The sequence below is a fragment of the Cololabis saira genome, chromosome 17 (genome assembly GCF_033807715.1).
Source record: "Cololabis saira isolate AMF1-May2022 chromosome 17, fColSai1.1, whole genome shotgun sequence".
NCBI lineage: Eukaryota > Metazoa > Chordata > Actinopteri > Beloniformes > Belonidae > Cololabis > Cololabis saira.
The window spans coordinates 9,667,893-9,687,375 of record NC_084603.1 but is presented as its reverse complement, the minus strand read 5'-3'; the positions used below and the strand labels follow the sequence as shown (position 1 = coordinate 9,687,375).

General features: G+C 47.6%; 1 protein-coding gene across 1 annotated transcript; it reads left to right on the top strand.

Annotated features, from left to right (window-relative positions):
- Positions 1–16,016: 16,016 nt before the first annotated feature.
- Positions 16,017–19,221, top strand: irf2bp2a (interferon regulatory factor 2 binding protein 2a). Its single transcript, XM_061744627.1, has 2 exons — positions 16,017–17,139; positions 18,076–19,221. Exons 1-2 carry the CDS (start codon positions 16,281–16,283, stop codon positions 18,798–18,800), a joined length of 1,584 nt encoding a protein of 527 aa, XP_061600611.1. The 5' UTR covers positions 16,017–16,280; the 3' UTR covers positions 18,801–19,221.
- The last annotated feature ends 262 nt before the right edge of the window (positions 19,222–19,483 follow it).

Sequence of the window (19,483 nt, the reverse complement as noted above, 5' to 3'; positions counted from 1 at the left end):
TGCACAAGAAACCACCTCACACATCTGTGATTGCTTAATTCCTGTCATGACTATGATTATAGGTGTGTGGAAGTGAACATCTTGTGGACATTGCATTTCCTCTTTCCCTCAGGTCGTGACCCTGCAGCAGTCAACCTTTATCCTGGTTCTTTATTATTATTTTTTTCAAGAGAAAATGTAGAATGTGAATTATATATCTATGAGGGAGACTTGACAGGTCCCTATTCTTCAGCCCAGTGAGTGGGCAGCTACAGACGTCAATAATGGATGCTTGAAGGCAGAGTAAGTAGATGTGAACTGGAAGCAGACAAGGGGGCTGCGCCTCACTCAATAATGAATCAATTGATCCCTCTGCAGATGATGGATCAAGTTGCTATGACGACAGATGCAGTGTTACCCAGAGCGTGGAGAGGACGTTTGTCTCCGAGGAAGCAACGGTGTGAGTGGATCTTGGCTTTAAATGTATGATAATACACGATTAAAAGAGGGACGCAAGTAAAATACCAAGAGGTGAATTTATGCAGCCGGATGGAATTTCAGTATCTGAAATATATCACATCATTCTTCTGGTTTTTAACCGTGTACACAGATGTGAAGATGTTGCAGATGCCTGGAGATCACACCGACAATCACGGCCGCTTTGATAAATCCAAGCTCTCTTTCTTTGATAGATGTTTCAGCAAAGAGCTGAATTCGTATGTGGGTTTCATTGTGCATGTAGCGCTGCTTTCTGAAAAGGGGGAAAGAAAAAAAACCAAACATGTTTACCGTGTATGCATGTGTGCATTCTGTTGCCGTGGCAACGCGGCTGATGCTGGGTCCAGCTGGGACCATGTTGCCAAGTAACAGCTGAGTTATGAGCTGAGAGGAGGAGAGGAGTGTGGGTGTCGGGAGGGGGAGGAGGGAGCGCAGAGGATACGAGGACTTCTACAAAGACAGAAGGCAGCAACAAAGACTGCAGGCATGAGAAGAGAAAATGACGAAAAAAGGGAGGGGAGATATACAGAGCATGTAAACTAACAGCAGTTATTTAGGTTAGAGCTGCAGGTTGAAACACAGGAAGGTTTACAATTGTCACGGTGTCTCACTGTCACAGGATATGAATAGTCTCATGCATCTCAAAGCTGTTGTTATATCTGGGATCAAAATGCAAACAAATAAAACTATAGCAGCAATATAAGTGCTAAAAAGCAATAAATGCCAGACCGTCATCACTTCACAAGCAGATAGAAATATCAGAGATGCATGAAACGACCCTTCAGCTGTGAGTGATGGTGCGTCTCCAGTCCGACGTGGACCTTCAGTGAACGGCCAGTTGTTGAGTCAGCACTGGTTTAGTATTCATACAGACGGGGAAGTTTCCCCTGGACAGACTCCCGAGCTTAGTTGTATGCAAAAAAAATGGTTGTATGGCATGAATGGTTAATCAGTTTGGATATCAGCAGCTGGTGTTGTTTTCCAACTTCTGGTAAGATCATTTTATTTATCTGATTTCCTTCTGAACTAATAAAACATCATTCCATTCAATTTAAATCAATTTAACCCCGTCTGTCAAACATTATGGTCTGCTCCTCTCATCTGCTCGTGCGAACAGATGCTCTCATTAAATATCTTGAAAAAAAACAACCCTGTGTTTGACTCCATCCTCGTCCTCAACAACATAATCATACACTTTTTCTGTCACATCAGTGTTAACGTCAACATCTGGCTGAGATGAGCGCTGGTAATCGTCACGCTCATTAGGAATACACTTTTCTGTAGGGTGGTTTGATGGGTTGCCATGGAAACTGAAACCTGAGGTCCCTCTGCGGTTCACTCAGGACTAATCGTCACACCAGTCGTCAGCTCTCTTTGTAGGAATATTCTCATGCTCTGCTACTTTTCAACAATAAACCCTTCGACACAAGAGCCCTGTGCAGAAATCCTGTGCAAGAGTGAAAACAACAAACTTTGCAAAAAAACAAAACAGCTATTGAAGCCCCTGGAGCTGTTCCCAGGCTGCCTGATCCAAATATGCTTAATGCATTTTCCACATTTGGTGTTTGGTGCAGTCCCCGGCTGAAGGGCACGCGAGGCGACGCGCCGCAGATCAGAGGGCAGATCTGTATATTTCAAGGACTTTACAGGAGGCGGAGAGAGAGTGAAGTCGAAAAAAAAAAAACACACAACAACAATAGAACCAACATGGCCCCGTGCTTTATATAACACAGCGCGCCCGTGGCGATTGTGCAATGCGGTGCAGTTGTCTGGGCTGATGTAAACAGAGCCTCGGTGCCTCTGGAGGCTAAGCCATGTGCCTTGATGCAGCAGTTATGGGCACATGCCCTACTTTCATAAATCATAGCCGGAAAAAAAAAAAAAAAAGGAAACAGCATGATGGGGAGAGGAGGAGGAGGAGGAGGAGGAGGAGGAGGAGGAGGAGGAGGAGGAGGGGGGATGCCGAGTGAGAAGGCATGGGAGGATGAAAAAGAGTTTTAGAGGGAGGGAGGGGTTACGGGGGGCGAGAGGCTGAACAAGGCTCATATTGATGTTTCAAACACAGCTGCAAGCGTCAGCTGACTAGCTGGCCTGGAAGCAGCCCCGAGCGCTGCCTCCTGCCTTTATCAGCTTACACTGCGACCTTTCTCTCTGTACTGGAACACCCCCCCCCCCACCCACCATACCTGCCCCATTAACACACACTGTCCCCGCTGCCCCTCCCCTGATTAGGTTGGACTCCATCTGTCCTCGCTGACATCTGACTTATGCCGTCGGTATCTGTATCTGTATCTGTATCTGCATGCCTCCAGAAAAACACTCTCCTTGGAGCGTCAGCACTTTCAGGTCGTCTCTCTCCGTTTTCAAGCCTCGTCTCCGGTTCTTACACAACTCACCATGAAGTCACTGTTACTCCTCACGTCCGCACCCGTCGGCTCAGAGCAGAAAGAGAGAGGAGCGAATACTCTGCAGTTCAGCAGGATTGTGCAATCCTCTCGTGTCAGATTTCTGCAGAGACGGGTGACGGGGCCGAAACGAGGGATTTTGGACGCCCCGCTTAAACCTACAACTCAGGTTTTGGACATATTTAGCGGCGCTGATGTTAGCAATAGTTCAGGGAAAGTTTGAAGCAGCAGCTGTTGTCAAGAGCGCGTCCCTGAGGGGCAGTAATCAGCAGAGCCGACTGTCAATCACAGCTCTGCAGGGCCTTGTGGGCTTTTTCTCAGAAAGATGCGTCCTCTGTGCTCACACACAGCGCACCTCCCCTCGATGACGCTCTTCTAGTGTTGCTGGATAGCGTTTCTATGGAGCCGCTCACCCACGCACACACCAGCCAGCGCCTCCCTCTCCTCCCCACTGTTTGCAGGAAACACTCCTTCTCTGGAGATGTGGCTCGCAGCATGCACTCATAAATCCTGTGCTCTTTTCTGGGAATTGAAGGGCCTAGAAAGATACATGCATACGCACAGAGGGACAGGGGTGAAGGGGGGGGTGCAAAACACAGCTTGCCAAGTATAGCGCCGTCGCCTTTTCTGACACTGAAGAGGTTGTATTGAATGTCTGCCTTCTGCGGGAGGCAAACAAGGAGCATATTCTGCACTTCCACGGCCGGCTGTGTGAGAATCCAAGTCGGTGCGGTATCCAGGCAGACCTCAGCGATACCCAAAACATTGCAGGAATGAGAGGTGTTTGGCAGTGCGGGACAAAGAGGGGTGGATGGAGGGAGCAAATAAGCGGGGAGGCAGAGAGAAAAGAATAGACGCATTTAACAGGCAGCCATAGCTGCTGGCTTCAAATGTCAGCTAGTTCCCCGGGTAGACAATGAAACACAGCTGTTCCCGAGCTTAGAGCCGTCTACCATTGGCATTGTTTGTTAATGCATGCGATCACGGGGTCGTGTCGGAACACGAGACAGCTATGAAGAATCAGAGGAAGATTAGCGTGTACAATATTCATCTGCGAGCGGGTGGATTGAGGTCACGGGGAGCCGCAAGAGAGACACATGAGTAGGTGGCGAGTCAGATGTTGTTCCTGATTTAGAAACCCTCGAGCAAGAGGCTGAGATGATGAGAAGTGGCAAAGAGGCGGCAGTGTTTGGTCTGAAGTGGGCTGCGATGGAGAGCCGGGGAGGTGGCGGGAGATGAGGGGCAGAAAAAACTTTTTTAATTCTCACATTAATGAAGAATTCATTGATGGGAATGTTTGGGACTGAAACAACGGTTTAGCATCCGTTGCACTTAACAACTCCTTTAAGTGCCTCATCATCAGCGTTATCTGTGCTTGTTCGGATAGCATCTCTTCCTCATCCGCTGCTTCTTCTATAATCCTCAAGACAATGTGCCATTAGGCCTTGGATGAGTTTCCAGCATGTAGCTCAGTTACTTAAGGAGAGACTCATTATCATATCACTAAGCACACCCGTGACTTTGCAAATAAAGGAAGACATTACATCCCCTACAATGTGTTTCAATTATTCATCAAATGTAAGCGAGAGCAGACACATGCCTCCACCTGCATTCTTTCCAGAGAAATTAACATTTCCAGAGCCTTTGCTTTGGCACAGCAGTTGCGCTTTTAAGAGTTTCCCAGGAGCCCGTGCTGCCTTTGCCTCGCTTCTGCACGGCTTGGTAAGTAGCCGGACAATCCGTCTCGGTGTCAGTGTGACTTACGCGTCACTTTTCACGCCGCACCATTTAGTCAGTGTAGTTAAGCATGCCAGCCAGGACCTAGTCAGCGGCTGCTCGGCTTCACGAGACAGGACACCTCAATTATTCAAGGGGAACACACACAGACAGAAATACACACATATACACACACAGTCACTTTGGGTTTCACTTTGTGTGAACAATAAACCATTCTCTACAATGATCCTTCTTGTTGTGGCATTTTTGCCAAACGGCGGACCGCTGCCATCCGTCTTGATGATGGTGAATGCATCGTAGTGTGTGTGCAGCTCCGATGAGTAGGCTTTATTTAACAGGTTATTTGGTATGGGCAGAAGCCAGTGTGTTGGCTGTCTTGCTTTGCATAATGCAGGATTCTAAGTTTAGCAGTTGCAAGCTTCCCTGAATAATAGATCAGCCCTTTGTTTCAGTGGCTGCCCTTTTATTATTTGCATGCATGACTAAAATCCAGCGTGCTGCTGCGTGCTGCTGCTGTTTGTGTGCCGGCCTGCTGCAGTGCAGTGCAGTGCAGTGCAGAGGTGCGGGGGTCCGCGCCGCGGCTCCGGTCGAACACAAAGAATGTGTGAATATGTGTGTGCAAGAGCCGCTGACTTTGTGTTCATTCCACAGTAAATTGATCTGGCTGCTCACTAGACTGGATGGAAACGGCCCGAGGCGAGAAGTGCACCCTGCATCAGCAGATGGGAGAGCCCACTGTGTTGCCATCACACGGCATTCCTCCTCACTGGGCATGCTCAGAGGGCCACACCCCACGCACCGCCATCACCACCCCCATTCCTCCCAGGGCCTGTTTGAACCAGTCAGTCGGAGGTGGCAGTGGCGCTTTCTCTCTCTCTCTATCTCTATCTCTCTCCCTCTCCCTCTCTTTTTTTTTCTTCATCTGACCTTCACAGCCAGGCAATGGGGACAGTAGGATGACAGGGGAGGAAGGGAGGAGGGCTGTTTTTCTAAAAGCTCTTTGGGTAGCAGGGCTGACATGTCACTCGTTATTTCCACTAAGTGCTTTCGCCCTATCGCAGCGCCTTACGCGCAGAGGCTGCACAACACTTACCCAACACAGGAGATAACGCACTTTAACCTATCACAGTCATTTTTATTGATAATATATTGATAATCACTCTTCTTTATCTGCCCTCAGAAAATATTTCACTACATAAGGAGATGTAAAACGGGAACATGTGTCCTGGTTAGAGAAGGGTGACTAACGAGGAAGTGAAATCATTTTAGTCACCGCGTGCTTCACTTATGTAATCGCCAGGTTGTGCAACCTGATAAAAATGAAAGCAGGAATGTATTCAAATTTCCTCAACTGAAGTATCACCTTTGCAGGGAAGCGAATGGGAATCTGTCACTGAAAGAGTGTGAATTGAAGCAAGGGCTTTGCTTCCTATATATGCTGCTAACATGTCGAGTTGCCTCACAGAAATCCTTCAACGGTGTTACGGATGAAAATAAACAAGTGAGGATGTAAAACAACGGCAGGCCCACAATGGTCAACTAGCATCACTTTGTAGCTTCCTGCCTTACTGTTCAACATAAAAGCAAATCATACTTCACACATCATCAGCATTATGACTGCACACAAGCTGCTGACAATGCAGAGAGCTGCATCACAAGCTGCATTCCTCCACGAGTCACATGGCTCACTATACAAACAAAGAGATTTTTTTCCCCCCCCTCTCAAGCCTTTGCACACTCTGCAGCCTGTCTCTTGTCCTTCCTTCTTTGTCCACTCCCCTTTCTGACTTGCACAACCTGCTTCCTGTTTATATCAGGCCAGCATCAAGCCAATCAGCTGTGAAGGCTGTGATCCTCCTCATAGCTATTTATCAGCCCGGTCTGTTTGAGGAGAGAATGACAGCGAGCCGTGCCTAGGTGCAAGGCTGCTGAGTAAGCAGCCGCCGTAAAGCCTCCGTCGCTCCACCGCTGACCTAAATACACGTATATGTCGCTCCTGCTTTTGAGAGCTCGTGGCTCTGCATGTGTGTGTTTTTTTACCTCATGAATTGTGCGTGTGTGTGCTTTGTTTACTCGTGCCTCTCGCGGCGCAGCAGGATCTGCACGCTGACATTTTTTGTGTTTGCCGCTGAGGGCTGGAATGTGCTGGTTTGAAGATAACAAAGCAGCATGTAGCAGTTGCGTGTAAACTTTGGATGAGGTCACGGTCCGCCAACACAGCACGTTGCGACACGAGAGGGGATTTTGTTCTGGATTCTCCCTCGCCGGTGTCATTCCCTCGCCGCGTCTCCTTTGCCCTGTTCACACTGCAATTGCAGGTTAGCGAAACGGCCACCTGTCACTGAAAACTATCATTATATGGTCCGAGTAAAGTGAGGACTGCTTTTAAAAGCAACAGTAGACCGCGTGGAGCGCTGCTGCTCAAGAGTCCAGCCAATCAAAGCCTCCCTTGGGCTTCACAGTGTACTATAAATCTGTTGGACAGGGAGAAATTATAATGAGGGCTTTACCGGGGCATTCGAGTTCACGGCAGGCATTACGTGAGTACTAATGCCTAATTCAACGCCGGCTCTGGCAAACAGGCCTGACGTTCAGTGTTTACACCCCTCAGTGAAAGCTCCAGTCAGACGGTCTGAAAGCCGGGGCCTGGAATTAGATTCAGGAAGTCATGCGATTTCCAGGTGGCTCGGCTTTCCTAGAACTGTTAAGCGGGGATTTTTCCAAGGATTGTCAACGCACATTACACTGAAGCTACTCCGTTGTTGTAAACAATCGCACTGGTATGTTCGGCGCGGGGTAACATCTGAATCCGACAAGCAGACTCTGAACCTTAGGAAGAAAAACATTTCGGTGGCTTGGGAATCTTCAGTGGAAAGGTTCCTCTGTGCCATCGCTCGGTACGCAGAAAAGCATGAATAATGAATCTGTGCTGAACTCCTGCTGAACCCTCTGCACCAGCACTGAGCCAGGGATCTGCACCACATGACATCCAACACACACACACACACACACACGCGCACACAGACACGCGCACGCACCCGGTGACCTCTGCAAATCTCCCAACATGCGGCGCGTAGTGCTGCGTGTGCAGTGTGAATCATTAGACTGTAGTGCACCTGGCTGCAGTTGGCCGGCGGACTTCTCTTCTTTGATAAACCTGACAACTGTCGGGAGGCGGCGGCCGCGGCGGCGGACGCAGCCGGCCAAAGTGGAAAGATAAATAGAAACTGGTGCAGCAGCGGTTAAAGCTACCGCCCTTTGTGTGTGTGCGTGTTTGTCTGCGAGGCGGTTCAATGTTTAACCCTTATGTCAACAGAGCGCATGTGTCACAACAGCATTTTTGTGAGGCACTTGGTCTTGTGACAGAGCAGTTTCATAATGGGAGTGCAGCTCTAACTGCATTGTTTCATTGGAGGAAGCGGGGCTCTGTTGGGTGTAGGATGACGAGTTTCTTGTTCCTGCACGCTGGGAGTTAATGGCCAGAAAGCTGATGTGGTGAATATTTGGGTAAACTAGTTCAGGCAGCGAGCAGACCCCCCCCCCCCCCCCCCCCGTTTACGTGGTACGAGCCACCCGGTCTTCCTCCTTCGCACTGTAAATGGATAACCTGAGAGTAGGAAGCCTTTTTTCTTGTCTCTTCGGCGACATGAGATCTGGAATGGCGTTTGTTGATAGGGGTGTTGTTTTTTTAGTCACGTGGAGCAAATGAAAACCTCCGCACACACTCGGGCAGGAAGAAATGACTCAAGCTGTCTTCAGGCATGTTTCTTGATGAACAAAGCAGATACGTGTGTGTGAAAATAAAAGTGTAAAAAAAAAAAAAAAAAAGGGGGGGGAGGCGCCTCTCGATGTCCTTCAGGGCAACCCTGGATGTAGCTAGACTTGTCAGTTGATTTGAGAGCGTTTCCTCTTCAAGGCTGTCTGGCTCCTCCCTCCCATTGTGTGGCGTAGGTGAACTTTATCCTTCTTTGGTGAGAGAAAGAGCTCGCCAGCGGTTTGCATAGAACAAGATCAGGTTACACATCTGTGTGGCGGCTGAACAATGTGGATCCGATCGTTTGACTCACGGGGAGGGGAGGGCGGCGAGCTCAACCTTTCATATGTTAAAACAGTTTGAAAAAAAACGACCTTTGCCCAAACCTGTACGATGACTGCTCTCACCAAACACACACAAACAGACACACACACACACACACACACACAACGTTGCATACCCATATCGCAACTGAAATGACGCTGATAACGTTGGCCACACCCAGCGCGACAAGACCTTTGGACGGGCAGGTTTTTCTGCAAGCACGTGGTGTAAGATGGCTCAGTATCAGCAGCGGGCTTGCAGTCGTTACAAATTTGCACAACACAAACATGCGGGTTCATATCACCTTATCAGGCTCCTTCAAGGGCACTGAACTTTCCCACAGTGCTCTCGCGGCTCCGTCCTTTTCTACTCCTCTGAGAATTTACTGTTGCGTCAAGGCTGCTATAGTCAGCCCGAGAGCTTCTCACAGTTCAGCCAGGCCTTTCTCTGGTGACTAAACCATCCACTATGTGACTGTTGGACAGAAAAGAAAGAAAAAAAGATGTAATGTCTGTCGTTCTCAATGCTGCAAAACCAGTTTTTCTTCGTGTTGCTGTTCTTTGGTTACTACAGAAGGCCCGTCCAATTAGTCATTTTCTGCAAAAAGCTAAGCTTACATTAACCTCGGTGTTGCTTTAGCGCGGCGGTGATGAGGTACTTTCATTACTATCAACAGCTGGAGCAAAGTGATATCAATAATGAGGCATAATTCAGCAGATTCAGAACCGCCCTAAAGAGCTTGAGAAAACAGTTTCGTTTTTGTTGGGGGTTTTCCGTCTGTGCTGATGAATCATGGCTTCCACTTCACATTTATCTCATATGGTTTGTTGTCATAATTGCATGTGCTTTTCGTTGTATTTTCCAGTTTTACCTCCAAATAAAAATCACAGACAATCTGGATGTTTTTTTTTAAAGTGCAGTTGGCTGTAATTTTAATAATTTTGAAACTGATCATCATGAAACGTTGACTCAAGTTGTATCATATCGATGTGTCTTACCTCTCTATGAATTCACACACGCTTAGCCGTACTTACCATCACAACTCCATTTTCTATTTCGGCTCTTCACAGCGACCCGTTTTCTGAGACGGGGCTTTGAGGTGGAAGAGGGAGGTGAGACATTGTGCGCGAGGACATTGTGTGTCCAGATGCCCCAGATGCTGTTGTCACCGGGACTTCATCACACGGACGGGGAGATGGCACTCGTCTCCCGGCCTTCCATCTTTCACTGCGGGCGGGAGGCCGGCTGTGACGAGCCGTTCTCATCAGCCGTTCAGGGGCCTGGCCTGCGAAACCACAGCCGGATAATGAATGCCACACTGTCCTGACAGCTTGCACTTTTATGGAGAGGCGAAGAAGGACGCTTCTGGCACAGATGCAAACAGTGTACGATGGAGCATCGTCCATAAACCAGACAATCAAAGAGAGAGTAGAGAAGCATCTGTGGAATCTGTGATGGGAACCTCGGCTGATTTACGGCCACCGCTGGAAAAGAGCTGTTTCTAAGTGAATGTATTTACAGCTAAATTGCGGGAATTCTGAAGAAATATAACTTCCCAAAGCAGACCACAACATCTGTAAACGATACACTGCAGTTGCATTATCCATGATCCTCCCCCCTCTCCGAACAAGCCACATGCTGTCTACGAATAGCTTCCCTCAAAAATGAAGAGAGTGAAGGTTTTCCAATTAGGTCAGCCTTTTATAATTCTATACATCTTTGAACTTACTCCATATAGCCCTTTGCTTTCAAGGCAAGCATTACAGGAAAAGAAGTACCTTTGATCTCCTTCCAAAAGCAACACTGAAATATCTTCTAAATAAAGAAGCTATAAATATGCATGTGAGGATGCTCCTGCAATAAATATTTACAAAGGGTTTATACAACTCAGGCCAAAAGAGAGAATATATGCAAAGAAGAGAAGAAAGAAAACAGTTTTCTCCCACTTAATAACAGAGAAGGACAGCAGAATGGTGAAAATGACACCCACACTTGAATACATTACTACATTACATTATTCCTCTGCATCTGCAGGCTGATTGCTGGAACCACTGCACTGTTAGAGTCCATTTTCTCGCAAGGCATTTCAAAAATAGAGCGTCAGTGAAGTGTAAGCCTGCTTTGGGAATGCTTTATTTTGGCTCACAGGAAGAGGTTACATAACCCCTTCTCCGATCGGCAAGTAAAAAAAAAAAGAAAAATCAAGAAAATGACTCCAAAAATATAAGGATTACTCTAGCCTAGATAAACACATTGAGACCGTGCACAAAAAAAATGTTATGATGCGTAAAGTCCCCTTGGAGTTTGCATGATGAACTATGAAGAGCAGAGCAGGTGCACAGAAATTACCGCAGTGCTGCTGCAGGAGAGGCTGTGGGCGATGCTGCTGTCCTTCTGGAAAATATGAATGTGTTGACTTTGTGAGCGATCGTGCAGCACACTGGCATTTTGAGCGTTTTTCTCACAACAACCGTGACTGATGCTCGAAACCCCCTTTTAAGGTCAACGTATAAGAAAGCAGCAGCAAGGCAGCCACCGAATCTCCGGCGAAAGGTTGTTTACATCGACATCTGGTTGTAGTCTGAAAATATACGGGGTTTTCCACTGGACAGGAAATGATGTCGTCAGTTAACTTTACATGCAGGCTTATTTGAGCACAGCATGACAGAAGCTAACCTCAGTTCTTTCTGTTTCTGGTTGACAAGCTGAGGCTGCACAGCAAGCCACTGAAACTGGCTTCTGCTTAAAAATGGAAGTGAGAACAAGGCGAGTTATTTACATTTTTTTTTTAGTAGGGATTTTACCTTCCACCACCCCCTCCCTAATTTAGCCCTGCAAATTTCCCTAAGTCATGCGTCCACTGAAGAAGCGGTCAGATTAGAGGGATATGTTACCATCTTGATTTTTTTTTTTTTTTTGCTTCCTCCAAACGGACACACATGTGGCACATCTGTGTCCAAGCCTGACTCATTACTCACTTTTTTATGTTCCCTTCTCTGCAGCCATGGCAACTGCGACATGTTTGGCAGAAAAGCTTTTGAAGGCAGTGGAAAAAGAGGGAGATAGAGGGAGCCCGGGGAGGGAGGGAGGGAGGCAGAGAGGGAGGGAGGGAGGGAGGGAGGGAGGGAGCGCTCTCAGTAGTTGGCCTACATCCAGTGTAATCATGCCATGGAGCTGAAATGAGGCCTTTGGCAGCACACCAGGTTTCTGAGAACAAAGATGTGAGCTTCTAATGTTGGCGGTGGGGCCTGCTTGGCATCCTTTGCCATTTCCCAGCAGCCCTTGCCTTGGCCGACTGCCAGTCCCCCCCCTCACCCCCTCCACCACCACACACACACACACACACACACACACCTCCCCCCACCCCTTCCCCTGCTGGGACTGCAAAGAGGATCAGAATCAAGAGAGAGACTTGTTTTTCACTCGCCTCTTGCTCTGGCCCAATGACATCACCTCTGCAGCCTCCAGCCCCCAGATTCCAGCCGCCCAACACATTTTTCCCTCTCGCCGTCGACCCTCCATTTTATTTGAATTCCACCATTTCGTACCTTTCGCGAGGGGCTGACGCCATAACGGTGGCCATGGTTTTTGTTTTGGTTGTCATTTCTATGCACATGCTGCGTGTCATTTTTCTCTGCTGTGCAAAAAATGCAGCCAGAAATGAGGAACGAGTCTGAAAAATCAATTAAAGGATAAAAAAAACACACACACAATAGCCAGACTCTACTAGCAAAAAAGAAAGAAAAAAGGGAGGCAGCCAACGTGGCAGAAGAATGCCCATCACGGTTCAGAGCTCCAGAAATTTAAAGTGCCGCTCTAATCCTCAGAGTGCAAAAGTAAGGCTAAAAATACCACCGTCGACAGGATATATATGGTAGTTGAGGTACCGTGATAATCTCCATGGTTACCTCTCCTGTGCAGAAACTGTGAAAAGCATTTGTTGACATATTTGCTCTGTGTATTCTCCGGCTTTTGCCACACTGTTTAGCTATTGATCTGAACGATACGTCACAGCGAGAGCTGATTAGGTCCGAGCAGCACGTCCTCGCTCCGTCCTGTTATCACCTTCCTTCATGTCAGAGCAAAATGGTACAGTTAAGTCTGATCCTCGCCCCAGCCGCTGATCTAAAAGGGTTATATAACATAGATGTTGGTGGGGATAAAGAGACGCAGAAAAGCATCCAAAGCTGGGCTCTGTTTCAACGGAGAACTTCACAGGGAATGTGTAATGCCTCGCTTAAATGAATAAAATATGTCCGATATAAAATTTAACAGGCTCGGAGGGAGCGATAAAACAAAAATAACGTCATGTCGTCAGGCCTGCGTTGCTGTCACATGCTGGGTATTCCCCTGGCCATCACCTACCTCTCAGGCTTTATTTAGCCTCTTCGTGTCTCAATCTGCATTAAAAGAGAAGTTCACAACTGACTTACGCAGCTCCATCTGGTTTAGAGGCGAGGCTCTAATGAGATGGCCACCAGCCGGGTCACACTGCTCTGATTTTACTGTATACATGGTTCAAGTTGCCAATCAGAACCGCCTGTGGATGTCTGGCTCCCTGGCAGACCTTTTCTGCCTCTGTTTAGATCAACCCCCACCCTTTTCCTCTTCAGCCACTGCTGCATTTTCCTATTATAGAATCAGGTCATTTAGGATTTAAATGAATCTCAGCATGCCTCCGTCTTGCATAATAGCAATTTGGCCCCGCAGCTATTTGATTGCATCCAGCTCGACTGAGTGAAAAAGCGGAGGATCAAAGCGTACGGCGACTGTTTCCCACCAATCCGAAAGGAAAAAATCTGTTTATTTTGTCCCTCGCAGTCATTTCCCAACTGTACCATGAGGCCCGGCAACATTTCCTTGTGTTGTTCACCCGGCGAGGACTTAACATTTGAGAGAAAGCAGAGGCAGGAAATCGTGTGAAAATAACACACAAGGTAGTTAAAGAAAGGAATTAAGAAAAAAAACAAAAACGTGTAACTACAGTACAGTGAAAAGTAAATACAACGTATGTGTGTTTGGTGGCAGTAGATCAGCTCCAAGAGTGCTTGTTTTGTTTATGGAAACCCTTTGAAGAAAAGCCTCATGCCTCAGTGCGTGATCATGGCTGCAGGCGGGGAGCCAAATGGCCTCATGTTCCGTAGATGGGTGAGGCGGATAAGGGTACGTGACTAAACATCTTGCTTCCTCTTTCCAACGTCACATGGACTTGCACAAACATATCCTGCTTTGTGTCTGCAGGTTTCAGACGCATTGCCTCACCCAAAGCCCGAGGCTAAGCTGCAATGAGCTGGAATGAGCCCAAATGAGAGGAGGGCTCTGAACTGCTGGAACACTCCTCCACTTCAGAACTGCACTTTTACTTTAGGGGATTTTAGCCGGGGTTTTGGTACATAACGTGTTTCTTCTAACATTTTCCCTTCATGTTCGACATAAAACACAGCTGTGTAGTCTTTCATTTTAATTAACCTTGCAGGGTTTTGCCTTTGGGGCTGTTTTGTAAGGCAAAAAAAAAGAGAAAGAGAACAAAAAAAATAAAAAAGAGTGTTCATTCAAGTGTTATTAAATGCAAAAGGTGGGAAATTTGGATTGTTGATTGCGAATATGTGGGCAGAGCTTGAGTATATTCATACAGTAACCTCCAATCCATTCAAGTCTAGTCACACAAACACAAACACACACACACACACACACACACACACACACACACACACACTGGCTGGAAATCCCCACCTCGTGACAGAGCTTCCTGGTTAATGGCTAAAGGAGGCGCTTTTACTGTCTTTTTTAAAGTGAGCAAGCCAGGAAAATATCATCTAAAAGTCTAGGTCAGTAGTTTCACAGTGCAAAGCAAAGAAAAAAAAACAACAATGACAAATGAGGGAAAAAATGGGGGGCTAGTAATCCTGAAAGATGCCCCCCGGCTCCAAGAAAAACAATCATGTGGATGCACATCTCCTTTTTCTTGCCATATGCTTACAGTAGCCCGGTTGTTTTTCTTCCTCCCCGCCTCATTCATCCTACAGCGGTAGTAGTAGCAGCTCGGCGCATTGAGAAAAACAAGCCGCAGCGTTTTTCAGCCTCAACCGGATTAAGGCTGATTTATGGTTCCGCGTTACACCAACGCAGAGCCTACGGCGTAAGGTACACGGCGACGCGCACCGTACGCACGTAACCCTACGGCGAAGGCTCTGCGTCGATTTAACGCAGGACCATAATTCAGGCTTTATAGTCTGAATTAATGCTGCGTTCCATTTACCTCGGAAGTCGGAACTCGGAACTGGGAATGACGTCACAGCCGAGTTATCAGCGTTCCAGTTACAAAGTAGGAAAACAAGTTTGTAGTTCGCATATACCACATGAAAAATGTAAATTACACTATAACAGCATATATATGCCGAACAATACTTGTATACGACTGATTTAGTGTGACCAAAACTAGAATGAAGTGCTACGAAGCTCTCTTCTACTGTTTACAACCGGGTCAGCCATCTCGGAATGTGAACTCGGGGGTGGTGAAGACTCTCCCACTTTCCCAGTGGGAAATCCCACTTCGAGGGGCGTTCCAGTTGAAAAATCCAACTGGGAACTGGGAAATCCCCACTTCCGAGGACAAATGGAACGCGGCATTAGGACAAAGCGACGCGAGCTGCAAACGCGTCTTGCCTCATCCATCTATAGATAGTATTTATATCTCTTTACCTAAATAATAATAAAAATCTTGTAATTGCTTGCAGGCTGCCGTCCGCGTGTTATAATAATACATTAATAATAATAAATTGTATTTATAGAGCGCATTTTCACCTGAAGAACAAGTCTCAAAGCGCTTACAATAAAGATTAGAAAAAAAGAAAAATAGAAAATAAAATAAAAGAGAAATAAAAATAAAAAAATAAAATAAAATAAAAAAAAGCTAAATTAGCAAAAAAGCACAAGGACATTCTAAAAGACTAGGACATCATGTAATGTTATTAAAATAATAATAATACGTTTTTTTATTATTGTTATTATTATTTTTATTGTTATTATTATTAATATTTGCAGGTTTGGTGATAATAAGAGGATGTGCGGGTTATTCCCTCTCAGGTCGGATGCTGGGTGTAGCTTTTTTGGCGTAGGCCCAAGTGATTTAATTAAAAAATAAAAAAAAATAAAAAAAAGGCAGCAACGAGTGACAGAAGCTGCAGTAAAGTGGGGGGACAAGTGGAGGGAGGGAGGATGGTGTGTGTGTGAGGGGGGGGCTCTGTCTAAGAAATCAAGTCAATAGAAACTGAAGTGGAAGCAGGCGTTTAGAGCTCCGCGGTGACGTCACTGCTCCACATCGAGCCAGTAGTGGAGAGTCGCAGCTAGACGGAGGAGCGCCGTAGTAACGCGCACACCGACATGCACAAGTTCTCCCCCTAAAAACTTCAACCTTGTTGCTCCAGATATAAAAAAAAAAAAAAAAAAAAAAAAAACAAGTCAGGAGAAGGGAGTTTTTGACGTTTCTCCTCTTTTTTTTGAGACGCGGGAGAATAATTATTTTTTGAGTTTTGGAGGCTCGACGGACCGACGGGCAGACAGAGCAAAGAGAGTCTCTAGCCATGTCGTCCGCAGCGGTCGCTGCTGCTTCTTCTTCTTCTTCCAGGAGGCAGTCGTGTTATTTGTGCGACCTGCCCCGCATGCCCTGGGCCATGATCTGGGATTTTACCGAGCCGGTGTGCCGGGGATGCGTCAACTATGAAGGCGCGGACCGCATCGAGTTCGTGATCGAGACGGCGCGGCAGTTGAAGCGCGCACACGGCTTCCAGGAGGGGCGCTCCCCGGGGCCGGGGAAGGTGCAGCTCCCCGGGGCTGCAGGAGGGGGAGAGCCGGGCGTGCAGCAGCAACGACCGCCGCCGCAGCCGTTGGACCGCTACCCGCTGTCCTCCGAGCGGCCGCCGCGGCTGGGCGGGCCGGAGTACCAGCCCTCCTCCGGCCGCGGGGTGGCCACCAACGGCGGCATCATGTCGGTGCTTCCCAACGGATTTCCTAAACCCGACGAGCCGCCGGAGCTCAACCGGCAGAGCCCCAACCCGCGCCGGAGCAGCGCCGTGCCGCCCAACCTGGTGCCGCTGGTGGTGAACGGGGCCGGCAGCGGGGTGGCCGTTAACGGCAGGCCGGGGGGGATGGGGCTCAGCCCCGCGGAGATGGGGAAGAGACCGGCGTCCGGCTCCGGCTCCGGGGAGCATGAGAGGGAGAGGGAGAGGGAGAGGGACGCCGGCAAGGACAAGCACAGAGGCGACAGCCTCACGCCGGAGATGCTGGACGCACACAAGAGGCAGGAGGACTGGAGTGGGAAAAATAAGACGGTTCGGGAGCTGATGGTGCAGCACACCTTCGATAGGTTTAAGAAGGACCATGCGGCCGCCATGCCGCCCCGCGTCATGAGCTACGAGAACAGCGCCTCGGCCAGCAAGTCAGGTACAAGACCCCCCCAGAAAAGCGACGCACGTAGCCTACGGCGTAGGGTACGCGGCGACGCGCACCGCCGCGTACCCTACGCCGTAGGCGTAACGCGGAAGCATGAATCAACCACTTGTACTCGTCATTGTTTTTGCAGGGAGCAAGGGGGGAAAAAAATTGATTTTTTTTTGTACATGTGAAAAAAACAACTCTTCAAGAGAAGTTTAAGAAAACAAAACAAAGAATGTCATCCTTTAACACTGAATATACTTACTCACCTGTTTCAAGTAGATTTTCACTTAAAATAAGTAGAAAAATCTGCCAGTGGAACAAGATTTTTTTGCTTGTAATAAGACAGGCAGATTTTTCTACTTATACTTCTACTTTTCTACTTTAAAGATAAAATTTACTTAAAACAGGTGAAAATTGTCAAATAAGTTATTTTTCTGGTGATGAATGCTCTAAATGTTGAAATAGCAGTAAAACCACATTCATTGATGAAATGACATAAGGGATGGAAAGGGGGGATGGCAGTTTTAAATATACATGTGCAAAAAAAAAGGAGTAGGAACAAAAAGAAGTGTAAACTTATTTAATCCTACCCCCATTCACTAATCATTTACCCGTATCTATAAATACTCACACACTGTACTCACACTGCTAAATAACAGTATTATTATAATATACTGTAATTATACTCACACACATACCTATACATACATACACATAGTTGAATATTCTATATATTTGTACACACATGCCCATATAAATGTTTATATAAATATGCTTATTTGCACTATACTGTCTCTGTTAACTGCATCTGCTCTATATCTATGTGTATATCTACTTGCACACATAATCACACACACACATCTCCCCTCCAGGGGAAATTGTTGATCCTACTATGAGCTGCTGCAACTCAAACTGTTTTCTTTAACCCTTTCCCGCCTCCAGACAGAGGAAAACACCCCCGCATGAAGAGAAAAGCCTCACCCGAGCCGGAGGGAGAGGGCCCGGCCGCCAAGCTCAACGGGGAGGGACAGCAGCAGTGGTTACCGCCGCCCCCCAACGACTCGCTGAAGATGCCTCCGGTGCCCCCGCCGAGCTTCGCCTCCCCCCCCTCCACGATATCCCCCCACTCCCGCACCACCCCGCCCGAGGCGGCCAGTCAGAACGGCCAGTCCCCCATGGCGGCGCTCATCATGGCGGCGGACAACGCGGGCGGGAACAGTTCCCCCAAGGACGGCAACCAGGTGCACTCCACCACCCGCAGGAACAGCAGCAGCCCCCTGTCCCCGTCCTCCATAAACCAGAGGAGGCTCGCGCAGAGGGAGGCGTCGGGTGCGGGCACCCCCCACGTGCCGGGCATGGACCAAGTGCACCCCCAGAGCATTCCAGACTCCTCGGTACCCGGCAGCATACCTCTGTGCTGCACGCTTTGTCACGAGCGTTTGGAGGACACGCACTTTGTTCAGTGCCCGTCTGTGCCCTCTCACAAGTTCTGCTTCCCGTGCTCGAGGGAAAGCATAAAGCAGCAGGGCGCCACGGGTGAAGTGTACTGTCCGAGCGGAGAGAAATGTCCCCTGGTTGGCTCGAACGTACCCTGGGCTTTCATGCAGGGAGAAATCGCCACCATCCTTGCGGGAGATGTCAAAGTAAAAAAGGAGAGGGACCCTTGATTTTGTCTGAACACTTCTTTGGGGAGGGGGAGACAAAAAAAAAAACAACAACAAAAAAAATGAGTATAAATATATAAATATCACATACATAACATTCAAACAAACTAACAGACTTGTAAATATTGGACCCAAGGGAAGAGTATACTTCGTAAACATGGTTGTATAATTTTTGATTTTTGAATACATTGTGTTTCTATATTTTTGAAGATAAAGGTATGTACTCATCATAATGAACTACGTTCCTCTTTGTTGATGTTTAACAAAATTCTTGATGTACTTCTAGGTCTGGTGGCAGTTCCTGTTTAACGTAGAATGTGACTAATGCTACTCTACGAGCACTTGGCAAAACTAAAATGCTTTTAGCTGTACTTGTATGCACTTGTTTAAAAATTGCCAAATACAATTTCTGATCTTGTATGAACTTATTTGTCTGAGCTTGCTTCATTTGGGGTGACTCAGTGGTAAACGCAGGGCTGTGGACAGGTTCGCCACTCAGGCTCTCGGCTCTGACGCGCAGGCTTGTTGTGACGGCTCAGGGGGCTTGATTTACTCTGCGCAACATAAGTAGGCTACTGTTTTAAGCTGCCGTTTGGATCCCGGTGAAGCGCGGCTTTGCAGGGTTGGGGGTGGGCAGGCACATTGTCCTAACTTTGCTCCAGTTTTGATGAAGTGATTGCAGAAAC

Coding starts and splice junctions, on each gene's coding strand:
- irf2bp2a (XM_061744627.1), top strand. CDS start 16,281: ATGTCGTCCGCAGCGGTCGCTGCTGCTTCTTCTTCTTCTTCCAGGAGG. Junction 17,140..18,075: donor CGCCTCGGCCAGCAAGTCAG/GTACAAGACCCC, acceptor TCCCGCCTCCAG/ACAGAGGAAAACACCCCCGC.